At 49.2% G+C, this 12,685-nt stretch overlaps 1 protein-coding gene across 1 annotated transcript; it reads left to right on the top strand.

Annotated features, from left to right (window-relative positions):
• Window positions 1-10,408: 10,408 nt before the first annotated feature.
• On the top strand, window positions 10,409-11,939 carry LOC146194010 (uncharacterized). Its single transcript, XM_084600148.1, has one exon. It carries the CDS (start codon window positions 10,673-10,675, stop codon window positions 11,870-11,872), a length of 1,200 nt encoding a protein of 399 aa, XP_084456274.1. The 5' UTR covers window positions 10,409-10,672; the 3' UTR covers window positions 11,873-11,939.
• Window positions 11,940-12,685: the final 746 nt, after the last annotated feature.

Genomic DNA, 12,685 nt, shown 5'->3' with positions numbered 1-12,685 from the left:
GCGGGAGCAGTCAGGTATCACAAGGCAGCTGACAACAAACGTGGAGTTGCGAATTTGGACTCTCGCCGTGCACTGACCGCTAGGAGTTACGACATGTCCGCCAGCGGTTCGAATCTGCGTGCCAGACCATGGCGTCATCACTTTTTTTAGAAGCATCGCTAGCTTCCCGCTTAAAATCGAAAAATCAGCACCAGTGTCTACCAATGCGCTAACCTTATAGCCGTCGAGGAGCACGGGTATATCGAGCGAGAGTCTATCTTCACGTGTACGAATTGTCGTCGGGGCCGTCAAGTCGCGGTCGCTCACAGGTCGCGTTGTCGGGGGGTCTTCGTCGCGTCGATTTGAAGCGGCCCCGCCCCCTGAGGTCGCTGTCTTTAGTTTTCCCGGCTCGGACTAGGCGACCGTCGCTGCGCCATCCCGGAGGAGCTGGGCTGCGAGGATGATCGGCGTGGAGACGGAGATCGTGACTGTCGTCTAAAAGTTGGCGCCATGCGCTGCTGGGCTACGTAGTCCTCAATATCCCGGGGTCGTTGGCCTAAAGGAGGGCTATGCATGTCGATGGGGAAACCCTTCAGTCCCAGTTGACGATATGGGCATTGTCGATACAAGTGACCAGGTTCTCCGCAGTGGAAGCACAGGCGCTGCCGATTTGGGGCACGCCACAGGTCTGCCTTTCGCTGGGGTGGTCGGCGGTTGTCGATGTACGGCTCGGGGTGGGCTGAATACAGTGAGCCTTGGTCGGGTCGCAGTAATTGTGTGGAATCAGTTGGGGGACGTCGCAAGATGTCCGCATACGTTGGTCGAGAGGACTCGCTGGAAAAGGATGGCGGGTTAGCAGATGGTACCGAAGGCCGAAGTACTTGCTGGAGTTCTTCTCGTACAATGCTAGCGACAGAGGCGACCGTCGGCTGGGGAGCACCGAAAAGCTTCTGGAGCTCTTCACGCAAAATGGAGCGGAGGATGTCGCGAAGAAGGTCCGGACTAGCCCCGAAGGCCGAATGCGGCTCCGTGAGCGAAGCGGCGAGTACCGGCCTGTCGTAGGTCGTAGACCGCTGCTGGAGCATCCTTTCGATCGTGATTGCTTCCGAAAGAAACTCGGCAACTGTGCTCGGCGGATTGCGCACGAGCCCAGCGAACAGTTGTTCCTTAACGCCGTGCATGAGATGGCGTACCTTTTTCTCTTCTGGCATGGCCGGGTCAGATCGTCGGAACAGCTTAGTCATGTCCTCCACGTACATGGTTATGGTCTCGTTCGGCATCTGTATGCGAGAGCGTAAAGCTCTTTCCGCTCGTTCTCGGCGATCCGGGCTGGTGTAGGTGTCCAGGATGCAGCGGCAGAACTCGCGCCACGATTTTAGGGTGCCTTCGCGATTCTCGTACCAAGTACGAGCGCCATCTTCCAGGCTAAAGAAGACGTTCCTGAGCTTTGCGGCGTCGTCCCACTGATTAAATGCGGCGACCCGTTCAAACTGGGAGAGCCAGTCTACGACGTCTTCCGTCTGACAGCCGTGGAAAGCCTTAGGCAGTCGCGGGTTCTGCAGAGTGTAATACGTCGGAGTTTGCATGACAGGTCGAGGGGTGGCTGCGGTGGTGAATTCCAACGGCCCGTGCTCAGGTGGTAGGCCTAGGTTCCTCCGGCTAGCGCGGTGAACAGGAGTGTCGATTGGCACAGGACCTGAATCCTGGGTATGCGGAGGAGTTCGGGACATATACTGGGATCGATACCCAGCACCTCCACCAAAATATGTCACGGACAACAGGGCTAGACTTGACTGAAACGACGGGACGAAGCTGTACCAGCAGGCAAACGTTCGGCGCACAGCACGAGAGTCAACTTCAGTGTCCTCTTCTTCCAGGCGCAGCTAGAACATGAAGACACCAGGTGGCAATTTATATATACCGGGTGTCCCAGCTAACTTGAACCAAGGGTTACAAAATAATATATTTGATGTAGGTCAGTGAAACCAGTTGCATACAACTACCAGCCTGCTTGCGCACTACAGGAAATTTTTTGTTTTGCAATTAGTTAATTGGCTAATTATGGTAATTTTTCTAATTTAATAACTATTCACCTTAGACCAAAAATGTGAATTGGAAAGTTGTAGAGCACCTTCAGAAACCCCCATTCCACTAATTGCGATAAAGAAAGTCTCACGTGTATCTTTTTTTCCGGGCTCAAAAGAAAGCCCGCGAAATACAAATAATACCACGTGACTAGCGCAATTGAGCGCAGCGATCGTGGTGCTCTCAGTCGTGGTTTGAGCGAACGAAATCTGATGCGGCCGTGACCCGATGGTCCCGTTGCAGCGGCAGGCAGAAATGTTGGAGATGGTTGGAGCGAGCTCGAGCTCGCCCGTCGTCACCGCGATCTTGGCCAGGCCTGTGCACCGCAGCAGCCTATGTCACGACAGGCGGACGACGATAAAGAACCGGCAAATGAAGGTGCAGCGCTAATTTTAGTCGAGTCACATGTCATCTCGCCCCTTTACCCAAACCTGTATGCGCAGATTCAGTGGCTGATACCTTATCGCTCATCCGTTTGCCGTAAAGTTCGCTGATTTGAGAGAAGGAGGGTTTGTTAGAATCCCGGTGGTGTCGGCTCGCCGCTCTCGGTGCTACTTGCACCATCACGTGGGCCCGCTGTCGGACGCGGGCGAAGAAGCCATCGCAGGCATATCGGCCTGCCGCTTTAACGGGGAAAAGGAGACACGGCCGCAGCTAATTTCGTTCGCTCAAACCACGACTGAGAGCACCACAATCGCGGCGCACAAATGCACTAGTCACGTGGTATTTGTATTTCGCGGGCTTTCTTTTGAGCCCAGAAAAAGAGATACGCGTGAGACTTTCTTTATTGCAATTAATGGAATGGGGGTTTCTGAAGGTGCTCAACAAGTTTCCAATTCACATGTTTGGTCTAAAGTCGATATTTAATCAATTACAAAATTAACATAATTAGCTAATTAAGTAATTGCAAAACAAAAAATCGCCTGTAGTGCGCAAGGAGGCTGGCAGTTGAATGCAATTGGTTTCACTGACCTACCTCAAATGTATTATTTTGTATCCCTTGGTTCAAGTTAGTTGGGACACCCGGTATATATATATATATATATATATATATATATATATATATATATATATATATATATATACCGTAAAATACCGTTACCGTAAAATAAAAAGTTTATTTACAATGCAGTTGCAGCGGGAGAAGGTAAAGCTACTAGCCCCCAGCAACCAACAGTTATTCCTCTTCTTCTGACACCATCACAATCCTTCATTGTCGTCAGTAGCGTGAAATTTCCCCCTACTTAGCCGAAGCTCTCTGGGCGTGTTCGTCAGTCGTGCGAGACTGACACGGCTTCAAGCGGGCAACATGGCATAGTTCAGTTTTGGCAGACAGACGACCCGATGCTGTCAGGCGGGCTATTGCATAAGTTAAATCACTGATGCGTTTGACAACCACATATGGGCCGTCATAGTGGGCCAAGAGTTTTTGATTTAGGTCGCGCCGCCGAATCGGACGCTACAGCCAGACTAAATCGCCTATCGAGTACGTGACACGCCGTGACTTGCATCGTATAGTACTTTAGAACGTTCTTGTGAAGCACCAGACCGTAATCGGGCAATTCTCCGAGCTTCTTCAGCGAGACAGAGGGTCTCAGCCAGGCAGGGATTTTCACGGTTTGAGAAGGGCAGGATAGTATCCAGGGAGTAGCGTGGCGGTCTGGCATACAGCAGGAAGAATGGACTGTACCCAGTCGTCTCATGCGTGGCGGTATTAAACGCATACGTGATGAAGGGTAGTATGGTGTCCTAGTTCTTATACCCTGCATCCACATACATGGCTAGCATGTTCATCAGCGTCCTGTTGACGCGCTCAGTCGAGCCATTTGTCTGGGGATGGTATGGCATCGAATTTCGGGACGTTACGGCACATAAATGCATGAGCACTTCAACAACATCAGCAGTGAATTGTCGACCCCGATCAGTGATGACAATCTGTGGCGGCCCGTGTCGTACGATGACTGAGTGCAGCAGGAAAAGCGACACCTGAGCAGATGGAAGAGCGGCGGTTTTACAGCAATGCGTGAGATAGCCCACGTAGATTACAATCCAGCGATTTCCATCCAAAGACTTCGGAAACGGACCTATGAGGTCAATGCCTACTTGATCAAACGGAGCTGTCGGGGTCTTCACAGGATGCAGCAAGCCAGATGGAGTTCCAATGGGACGTTTGTGGCATTGACATTGCTTGCAGCTGGCAACGTATTGTTCAATCGTCGAGCGCATTCTTTCTTGAGCACGGAGGAGTGTTCGAACCGATCCCAAATGCCCAGAAGTTGGATCATCATTCATGACAGGCAATACGTCCATGCAAAGCGTCTTGCAAACTACGAGTAGATATCGCTGGCTGATAGGCGAATAACTCTTTTTCCATAGGAGGCCATCACGCACGAAAAAACGGCTTGTGGCTTCACTGGCTTGGGCGGCGGCAAAGAGAGGCTGCAGACTGTTATGCCTTCCCAATTCAGTTTTGAAAATATTCGTGTCGGGGAACGCTGCCTCGAGGGTCGAGATATAATTGTCGAAATCGTTGCTGTCAGATCCAGTCGTGGCCATTGGCATCCTAGGAAGACAATCTGCGTCTGCATGACGCCTCCTGCTTTTGTACACCACTGTCAAGTCATATTCCTGTAACCGGAGGGCCCAGCGTGCGAGGCGACCACATGGGTCTCGAAGGTTGCGCTGCCAACAGAGTGAATGATGGTCAGTTATGATACAAACGACCGTCCGTACAAATATGAACGGAAACGCTGCACAGCGACAACTACAGCCAGGCATTCCTGTTCGGTGACTGTGGAGTTTCACTCCGGCTTGCTCAGGGTATGACTTGAGTACGCGATAACATGCTCTCGTTCATCGTGTCGTTGGACAAGGACTGCCTCGAGACCAAAAATGTCACGGAGATTCTGGTTATAGATGTTGCGGTAATACTCACGCGGAGTATTTATTGCTGAACCACGGGGTTGTACTGCCGATTGTTGGGTGCGGTTGGAGGCGCTGGGTGGTTCTAGCGGGGCGGGAAACTACTGCGGCAGTACCTGGCGATGGGACCTTCGACGCCGCTGCGGTAGCATATCGCTGGGGAAGGTAGAAAATGCTGTAGTGGATAAGAACCAGCTACAGCAGGGCGCATCGTAGGTCTGGCTGAATGCTCATACTGGTCGAGAATCCTGGCAGATCGAATTGAAGATCTAGGTGCACTTGAGGCGACGTCATACCTTTGGGCGTCATGCATCGACGCATTCGGGTTGGCAAATGTATAGGCGGGCAGTCAATAGAAACTGCAACTTCAGGAGCTTGGCAGAAAGGCTGCACTGCAATCGCTTGTGGTGGTAGGAAGCCGGCCGTCTAGGTACCCTCTGGACAGATAACTCAGCGCATTCGTGCAGAAGAAGCGGGTTGAGCCGTAGAAGTTCTTCCCACACGATTTGCCGGATAGTCGACGGAAGATCTAGTTGGGCATGGTCATCAAGGCTGCCCACGGTTGGCGTGTCGGCCAGCCGACCAAATTTCGGCGCAATACGACGTGTTTTCAGAGCTTCAAAAGCGCGGGTGTGACTAATGACATCAGAGACAGTGTCAAGGGTGCCTTTGGCGATCAAAAGCCGCGATACCCTTCAAAATGTGCCGACTCTGTCTTCCTCGGGCATGTTGGAAATTACACATCTGCATAATCTGAGGATTTATTCTGTATACGTGGTACATGTTTCATCGGGCAATTGAGCTCTTTGAGCAAGGGTCTGCTCAGCCCGCTTTTTGCGCGGAACCGAGTCGCCAAAACCCTGTTTTATCTCGGTGGCAAACCGTTTCCCAAGTCGTCAAGTTGTCCTCGTTATTCTCAAATCAGGTCATATCGCCATGTGGGTTAAAATAAAACGACATTTGTTAGCATGGTGATAGGGTCCCACCGGTTGTACCGACTTACTCGTTGATAATGCAGTAGCCACTTCTCAACGTCCTCACCTTCTTCTCCCGCAAACGGTCGTGGTTGGTTGTCGGTAAGACTGGGACGGAGTAGGGCTGGAGGGGGCAAGCCTGTCGCCAGCCTGGCTTGCGGTGTCGTGGCTTGCACGGCTAGAGTCGGTGTGGTCCATGATGGTAGGGAGCGGTGGCAGTCCAGCAAGGCGGCGGCTACGTCGAAACTCCAGTTGGTCTTGCTGCGCCGTAGGTAGGGATCGAATGGAGCACCTTCCATGAAGTTGTTACTGTAAAATAAGAAAGGGGATATTTATTTACAGTGCTGTTGCAGCGGGAGAAGGTGAAGCCTACTAGCCCCCAGAAACCAACGCTTCTTTTTCTTCTTCTGACATCATCACAATCCTTCATCTTTGCCAGTAGCGTGACCATATATATATATATATATATATATATATATATATATATATATATATATATATATATTGTTGCGTGGCGGCAAGCGATGACAAGAGAATAGAGGACAGAGAGAAGACGCTCGATGGTCGTGAGATGACGGGCAGGACGGTCACCGAGCGATCATCCCGATCATAGACGAGGAAGTTTATCGATGATGATTCCATGTCATGGTGATGGGCTTTTCCGGATGCTTGAAGAAGAGGAAGAAGTAAGAATGGAACGGCTTGCCGGTACGATGTCTGATGCGTGAGTGATCCGCCTCCCCTGGAGCTGTCAACCATCGGTTACCAGAGTCCATGGGACCGATAGCTCGAGGTCACGTCTGGCAGCTTGGGCGGGGGTTGCGTGTCATGTTCATCGGTTCCTTCGGGTCATTCGGGTCTTTCGGGAGACATGGCGTCTAGTGACCCAGACAACAGAGTTTTTGTGGCCACGTTATGTGGCTTTATTGCCAAGAAAAATGGAAAAGCATAATGCAAAGCCTAGACAGCTGATTGTTTTGGGGGATATCTCTATTTCAGGAAAAGGTGCATATACCCTAAGGAAGGGCCCGAAATATAGTGTACCACCCAAGATTCCAGCTTGCGAGCTTCTGTCCTTGAACAGAAAGATAGCCGATAAAGCTGGTGAAGATCGGGACCGATGCTTACTGGATGGGCTTGATGGTATCCTGAGGATATCTTGGAAGATGACCTGGAACCAAAGGAATGTGCTTCAGAAGTAGTGACGTTGTTTGAAAGGAATAATCTTCGATTACTTCAAACGGACAAAGAAGGGGTTTTGCTGTGATACCGGCTGGGCTCTTTGAAGAGAAGGCAGTTGCAATTGAGAAAAATTTTGTTAAAGTGAAGAAGAAAGTTTGCAGAACAAAAGCTATTGCGTTATGTAATGATATGCAGCTAACCAGGTTGGCAAAGGGAATCAGTGATTGCAAGAAGGCTTGCAGAAGGCTTGTTTGGATGTGTTTTTCACTGTTAAGAGTCATAAACCGGACTCGCCTTTCAGATGTATTGTGAGTGAACGTGATGCGTGGCAGCAGCAGATTAGCCGGTATCTTCTTAAACATTTAAAAGGCTTGGAGTTTGATGATCCCTTTAATACTAAGAATTCTTTTGAAGTAATCAATTTTTTAAAAGATCAAGTCAGTCTTGGGTACTTTTTTTATTGATGTAGAGGATTTGTTCTATTCGGTGCCGCATTTAGAATTGTTTGAATCGGCGCGGGAATGCATTGAACGTAATGGCACTATAGATTTTCAGAACTCTGCTGGTGTCAATGTTGACAATTTTCTAGCCCTACTCGAGTTTTACCTTAAGAGGGCTCACCAGCTGCAAGGCAACTCAGATTTGAACTTTTTTTGTCGATAGATGGCAGCACTTAAGCACCACAAAAGGGAGGAAAGTTCTATTCCCCGTCCAGGTGTGTAAATTACACCGTGACACGAAAGTGTTACTTCTTCCGCGTACAAAAAGTAGAGCCGAGAACTTTCAGTTGATATGCGGCCAAACCTGGGGGACCGGAGTGGGGGCCAGAGAATGGTCCTTTTCTCCAGTAGCGCACCATTGTAGCGTTTTCCAGTTTGGGTCGCCTATGCCCCCTCCCATCTTTTGTGCGAAGGAAGAGAATGAAGATGAGGAGGAAAGGCAGGGAGGTTAACTCGTAAAAGAAACCGGTTTACTACTCTTTACAGTGGTAGGGTGAGGATTCTTTGCAGGCAGTACTAAGCAGGGCTGGTTTCGACTACGGAGAGAGAAAGGTGTGAATCATCTTTTGACGGAGTTGAAAACGCGTGAAGGGAACCTTCCCCCATATTAGCCTTTGGTTACTGGAAAACAATCCATTGTGTTGGGGACCCTAGTATTCAGCCCCCAGATAAAAGGAAAGAAAGGAACTCCTAGTGCACAAAATCTTGTCTGCTTCCCTTTCCAGCATTGCCTCGGTTACATAGCCACAGAGAGGTGCCCGCGAGTGTATGACCGTTTACTTTGCCTAGTTGCCTGCCAGCGTTCACGTCGCCGAACACATATATCTTCCGCTCCTTCGTACCAACAAGACATGTGTGTTTCGTTCAATCCTTGATCGTAATCTTATGACAGTTTTTCGCGCAACGCTGCGCCCGACTTGTGATTTCAGTCTAGTGAACAATGAATTAGTATCAAGTGACTTGAATACCAGAAGGCAACGAGGCAGCAGAAAATGCCAGCAAAGAATTTCAGGTACGGGAAGCGTAAGCGGGCTGGTGCACTGATTGCGAACACCAGAAAGAGGCAAGCTCTGGATAATGACCCACCTACGAGCAAAACGCACTATTCTCGCTGTGGCAGCTACCTTTCCCACCCTGCTGAAGAGCCTTCGTCACCAGAAGCCATCAAGCACAGCCCCAGGCCGGCAGACGTTGAAGCTTTCATCAAAGATGTAGAGGTGTCAGGAATTACCCGGTCATCTTCAGTAATGAGCGCAACAGGGTCGTCCGACGAAGATGTTGCTAATGGAGGTTCCGCACCCACTGCAGAAGAGGACGTCAGTGCGAATGCTGGTATACAAGGGCGACGCATTGTTAACCTTCAGCACCTGTTGACCAGCTTGCAAAAGACCGCCGTTCATGTTCCCTTCAACTGCACTTTGGCGGATATGGACTGTGTGTCTGAAAGGAAGCAAGGTCTTCGAAGTAAGCTGATTCTTGTATGCAGGATGTGCCGAAGAAAGGATGTCATCCACACCGACCCGGCACCTGACGCGCAAGCTTCCAGCGGCTGCGGCGACATAAACACGGCAGCAGTGTGTGGAATAGTGTCAATCGACTGCGGTTTCTCAAACCTCAACGAACTGCTGGCGTCCATGAACATCCCAGGAATGTCATCGGACACTTACACAAAAATAGAAGACGACGTTGGACAAATTATCAATGAAGCCGCCTGGGAGGAAATGAAAAAAGCGGGCGCGGAAGAGGCAAGGCTGGCAAGAGAATGTGGAGACATTGACAGTGATGGTATACCCACGATAGCAGTCATCGCAGATGGAGCGTGGTCAAAAAGATCCTACAAGAACAAATATGACGCTTCGTCAGGAGTGGTGAGTGCACAAATTTATTGAATTACGATAATAACAAAAAGCGCTCCATTTTATACATGGAAATGTTTTATACTTAATGCAAAAAGATGCTTGACCTTTTTTCACTGCCCCATTGTCTTGATCGCTGCCCACACCTCCATAACCTAGCACTAAAACTGGTTTCGCTTGCATCGTCTAGCGTCAACGAAGAGGGCAAGTGTGCGATGGTTAGAATTGTGAATACAAAAGTGCTGCCAGCGATGTTATGTGTGCTTGAGTATATGTGTGTATACGTGCAAACACACGGACCTGAATGATTATATTACTTTCCTTTTTTTTACAAATAATCACATTACAATTAAGAAAAAAGAATGTTGAACATCTATGACAACAGGGATAGGTACCACTTGGATCGAAAAAGGTCATTAAAAAGTAACACTTGAGTCGCAACTTGCATGATAAGCTGAAATACCTATCTGTTCTAGATATAAGCACTGCAATCAGCAGGGCAGCTTTGTGACTAATATTGGTGTTACTCTTTCAGGCTGCTATCGTTGGTCACAGAACTGAAAAAGTCCTGTACCTTGGCGTGAAAAACAAGGTGTGCGCAATGTGTGCTCGTACTCCACAAGATGCCACCCCGAAACAGCATCAGTGCCACAAGAACTGGCACGGAAGCTCAACCTGCATGGAGCAAGCTATTGTGGTTGAAGGCTTCAAGAAAAGCGTTGAACTGCATGGCATCAAGTATACAAAACTTATTGCTGATGGTGATTCGAGCACTTACAGCTCTATCATAGCAGCAGCACCATATGGAAACCAGCGGGTTGAAAAAATTGAGTGCAGGAACCACATACTTCGCAACTATGCCTCAAAGATAAGAGAGATTGCACAGAAGAAACGACTGGAAAAGCTTCCCCCGAAGGTAAAAAACTCTGTTCTCCAAGCAGCTGTGCGCCTGCGGCATGGTGTTGCAACAGCAATAAAAGTTAGAGGCTCTGAAGATGCATCGTTTTCTGAAAAAGTAGAGCGCCTTGTTAAGGACATAAAGAACGGCCCAAATCATGTTTTTGGAGACCACGCCAACTGCGCTGGTTACTTCTGTTCCGGGGGCAAAGCGGGAGAAGAAAATATATTTCCTGAAATACTTCAAAAAGGCATATTTGAAGAAATTTGTGTGGCCATGAGCAGAGTGGTTGCAAACGCTGCGAGCCTGATAATGGACGTCGACAATAATGCTGCCGAGCATTATAACTCCGTTGTGGCAAAATTTGCAGGCGGAAAGCGGATTAATTATTCCATGAAAGGATCGTACAAGACAAGGTGTCTTGCTGCGTCTTTATCGGTGAACTGCCGAGGAACATACCACGAAAAAATAGCGCGCAGGATTTCCGGAGGGCAGCTTAGAAGATGTACAGCATCATTTGTGAAGGCATCAGTTTCCAAGAGGAATTCAAGGCGAAAGCTACCGAAAAAGAAGCTGTCAACCACGCCACGCTGCCAGCGCAGAGATAAAGAGCTACATCTTGGTGCCGATGCTGACTACGGCCTACCAGACATGGAGCCCGATGCTTTTGCAACTGCTTCGGACAACTTCCTGAAATCGCTTTCGCTCTCGGCAAACAACATTGAAGACCTGCAGCGAGCAACGTCAAAGCAAAGTGGATCCACTCTATGGAAGCAGGAAAGGCGAAAGAGATTGACAGCATCACTGTTCGGCGCTGTGTGTAAAATGAAAGCAACGACGGGATGTGGGCGGACAGTTGGCGATATCCTGTACAAAGAAATCACATCTGAAGCCATAAGGTACGGAAAGGACCACGAGTGCTTAGCACTAAAGCAAATCGAGAAGGAATGCAACGTTGTGGTAAAAGAGTGCGGCCTGTTTGTTGACCAGGAAAACCCCTTTCTTGGCGCTTCCCCTGACGGACTCATTGGGGAGGACATCCTCGTCGAAGTCAAGTGTCCGTACTCAGCGAGGGACATTACTCCACTAGAAGGAGTTCGCGCCAAAAAAATAACCTGCTGTGTCGAAAACAAGGACGGAAGATTGCAGCTGAAGACTAACAGCAATTATTGGTACCAAGTACAAGGCCAGCTCAATATTGCTCGCCGTCAGAAGTGCTTGTTTGTAATCTGGACCAAAAATGGCATGAGTATTGAGGTGATTTCCAGGCATGAATCGTTTTGGGAGGACGAGATGTTGCCACGTCTCAAAAAATTTTATATGCACTGTTTGCTGCCAGAACTCGTGGACCCAAGAAGAAGCCGTGGCCTTCCAATTCGCGAACCTCATTACATTGTCGAAGCACAGATGACACGCACACTCAAGCGACCTTTGAATGCAAAAACTAAAAATGAAGAACGCCGAGAAATCGTCTAGGACACCCTTCCTGACTACAGAGCATCTTTCCCCTTTCCTTTTGTCACTGTCACGATCATGTATTGGAACAGGTTTCTTGCTACTGGTTTATCTTGTTCAAATAAAAAAAATGCAATCTAAACAGAAGGAAAGAGGGGTGGTGGCCACGCCACCCGCGTATGATCTTTTGTACGCAAAAACGGGGCAGCAACCCTAAAAGGAAATCTTCCAACCAATTCCGACTGGTTTGCAAGCTGAAATTCCTTACCTCATATGATTTCCAAGGAAGGCTTAGTAGGCGCCCTACTTCGAGTTGCATTTTTTTTTTTTTGTCGCTGTGTATTTTGCAGCGTGGTGCAGGAGGTCCTGCTAGCTGCGGCACATACCGAGCCGGCTCTAAATGGGAGAATAAAGGCAGTGGTCGAATGCTTGACTTAGCGAAACCGGTTCAGAAGTGGAACTAAATGATTTTGCCTGCCAGGCTACTCGCCTTTGAGGTCATGTTATTTACACGACGGACCGGTTCGACCAGTTCTCATGAGGTCGGAGCTACAGTACAGCAGAGGCTAGACAAGAAAAGGAACGAAATGGTTATTTCACCCCTTGCCTTGGGGAGATGTCAGCGTGTATAGACCTTTCCAACCTGATTGAAGCCATAGGTACCATCGGGCTCGCTGGATTGATTTTTCAGCTGGCGCTACCAACCGATCCGTGGGCAATGCAGCAGAGGCTGGCAGAGGCTAGGCAGGAAAAGGAAGGAGACAGGATTCTGTCCCCTTGCTGTGGGGAGTGGATGTTCGCTTTTCATGCGGAGGTGTGAAGGGGGAGGTTGGA

Source organism: Amblyomma maculatum, chromosome 4, assembly GCF_055883805.1.
Source record: "Amblyomma maculatum isolate TAMU_Amacu chromosome 4, ASM5588380v1, whole genome shotgun sequence".
Classification (NCBI taxonomy): domain Eukaryota; kingdom Metazoa; phylum Arthropoda; class Arachnida; order Ixodida; family Ixodidae; genus Amblyomma; species Amblyomma maculatum.
Note: the sequence above shows the minus strand (reverse complement) of the source record. Positions and strands in the feature narration are given on the sequence as shown.

Excerpts from the sequence above, each read along its gene's own strand:
- LOC146194010 (XM_084600148.1), top strand. The coding sequence starts at position 10,673 with ATGAGCAGAGTGGTTGCAAACGCTGCGAGCCTGATAATGGACGTCGAC.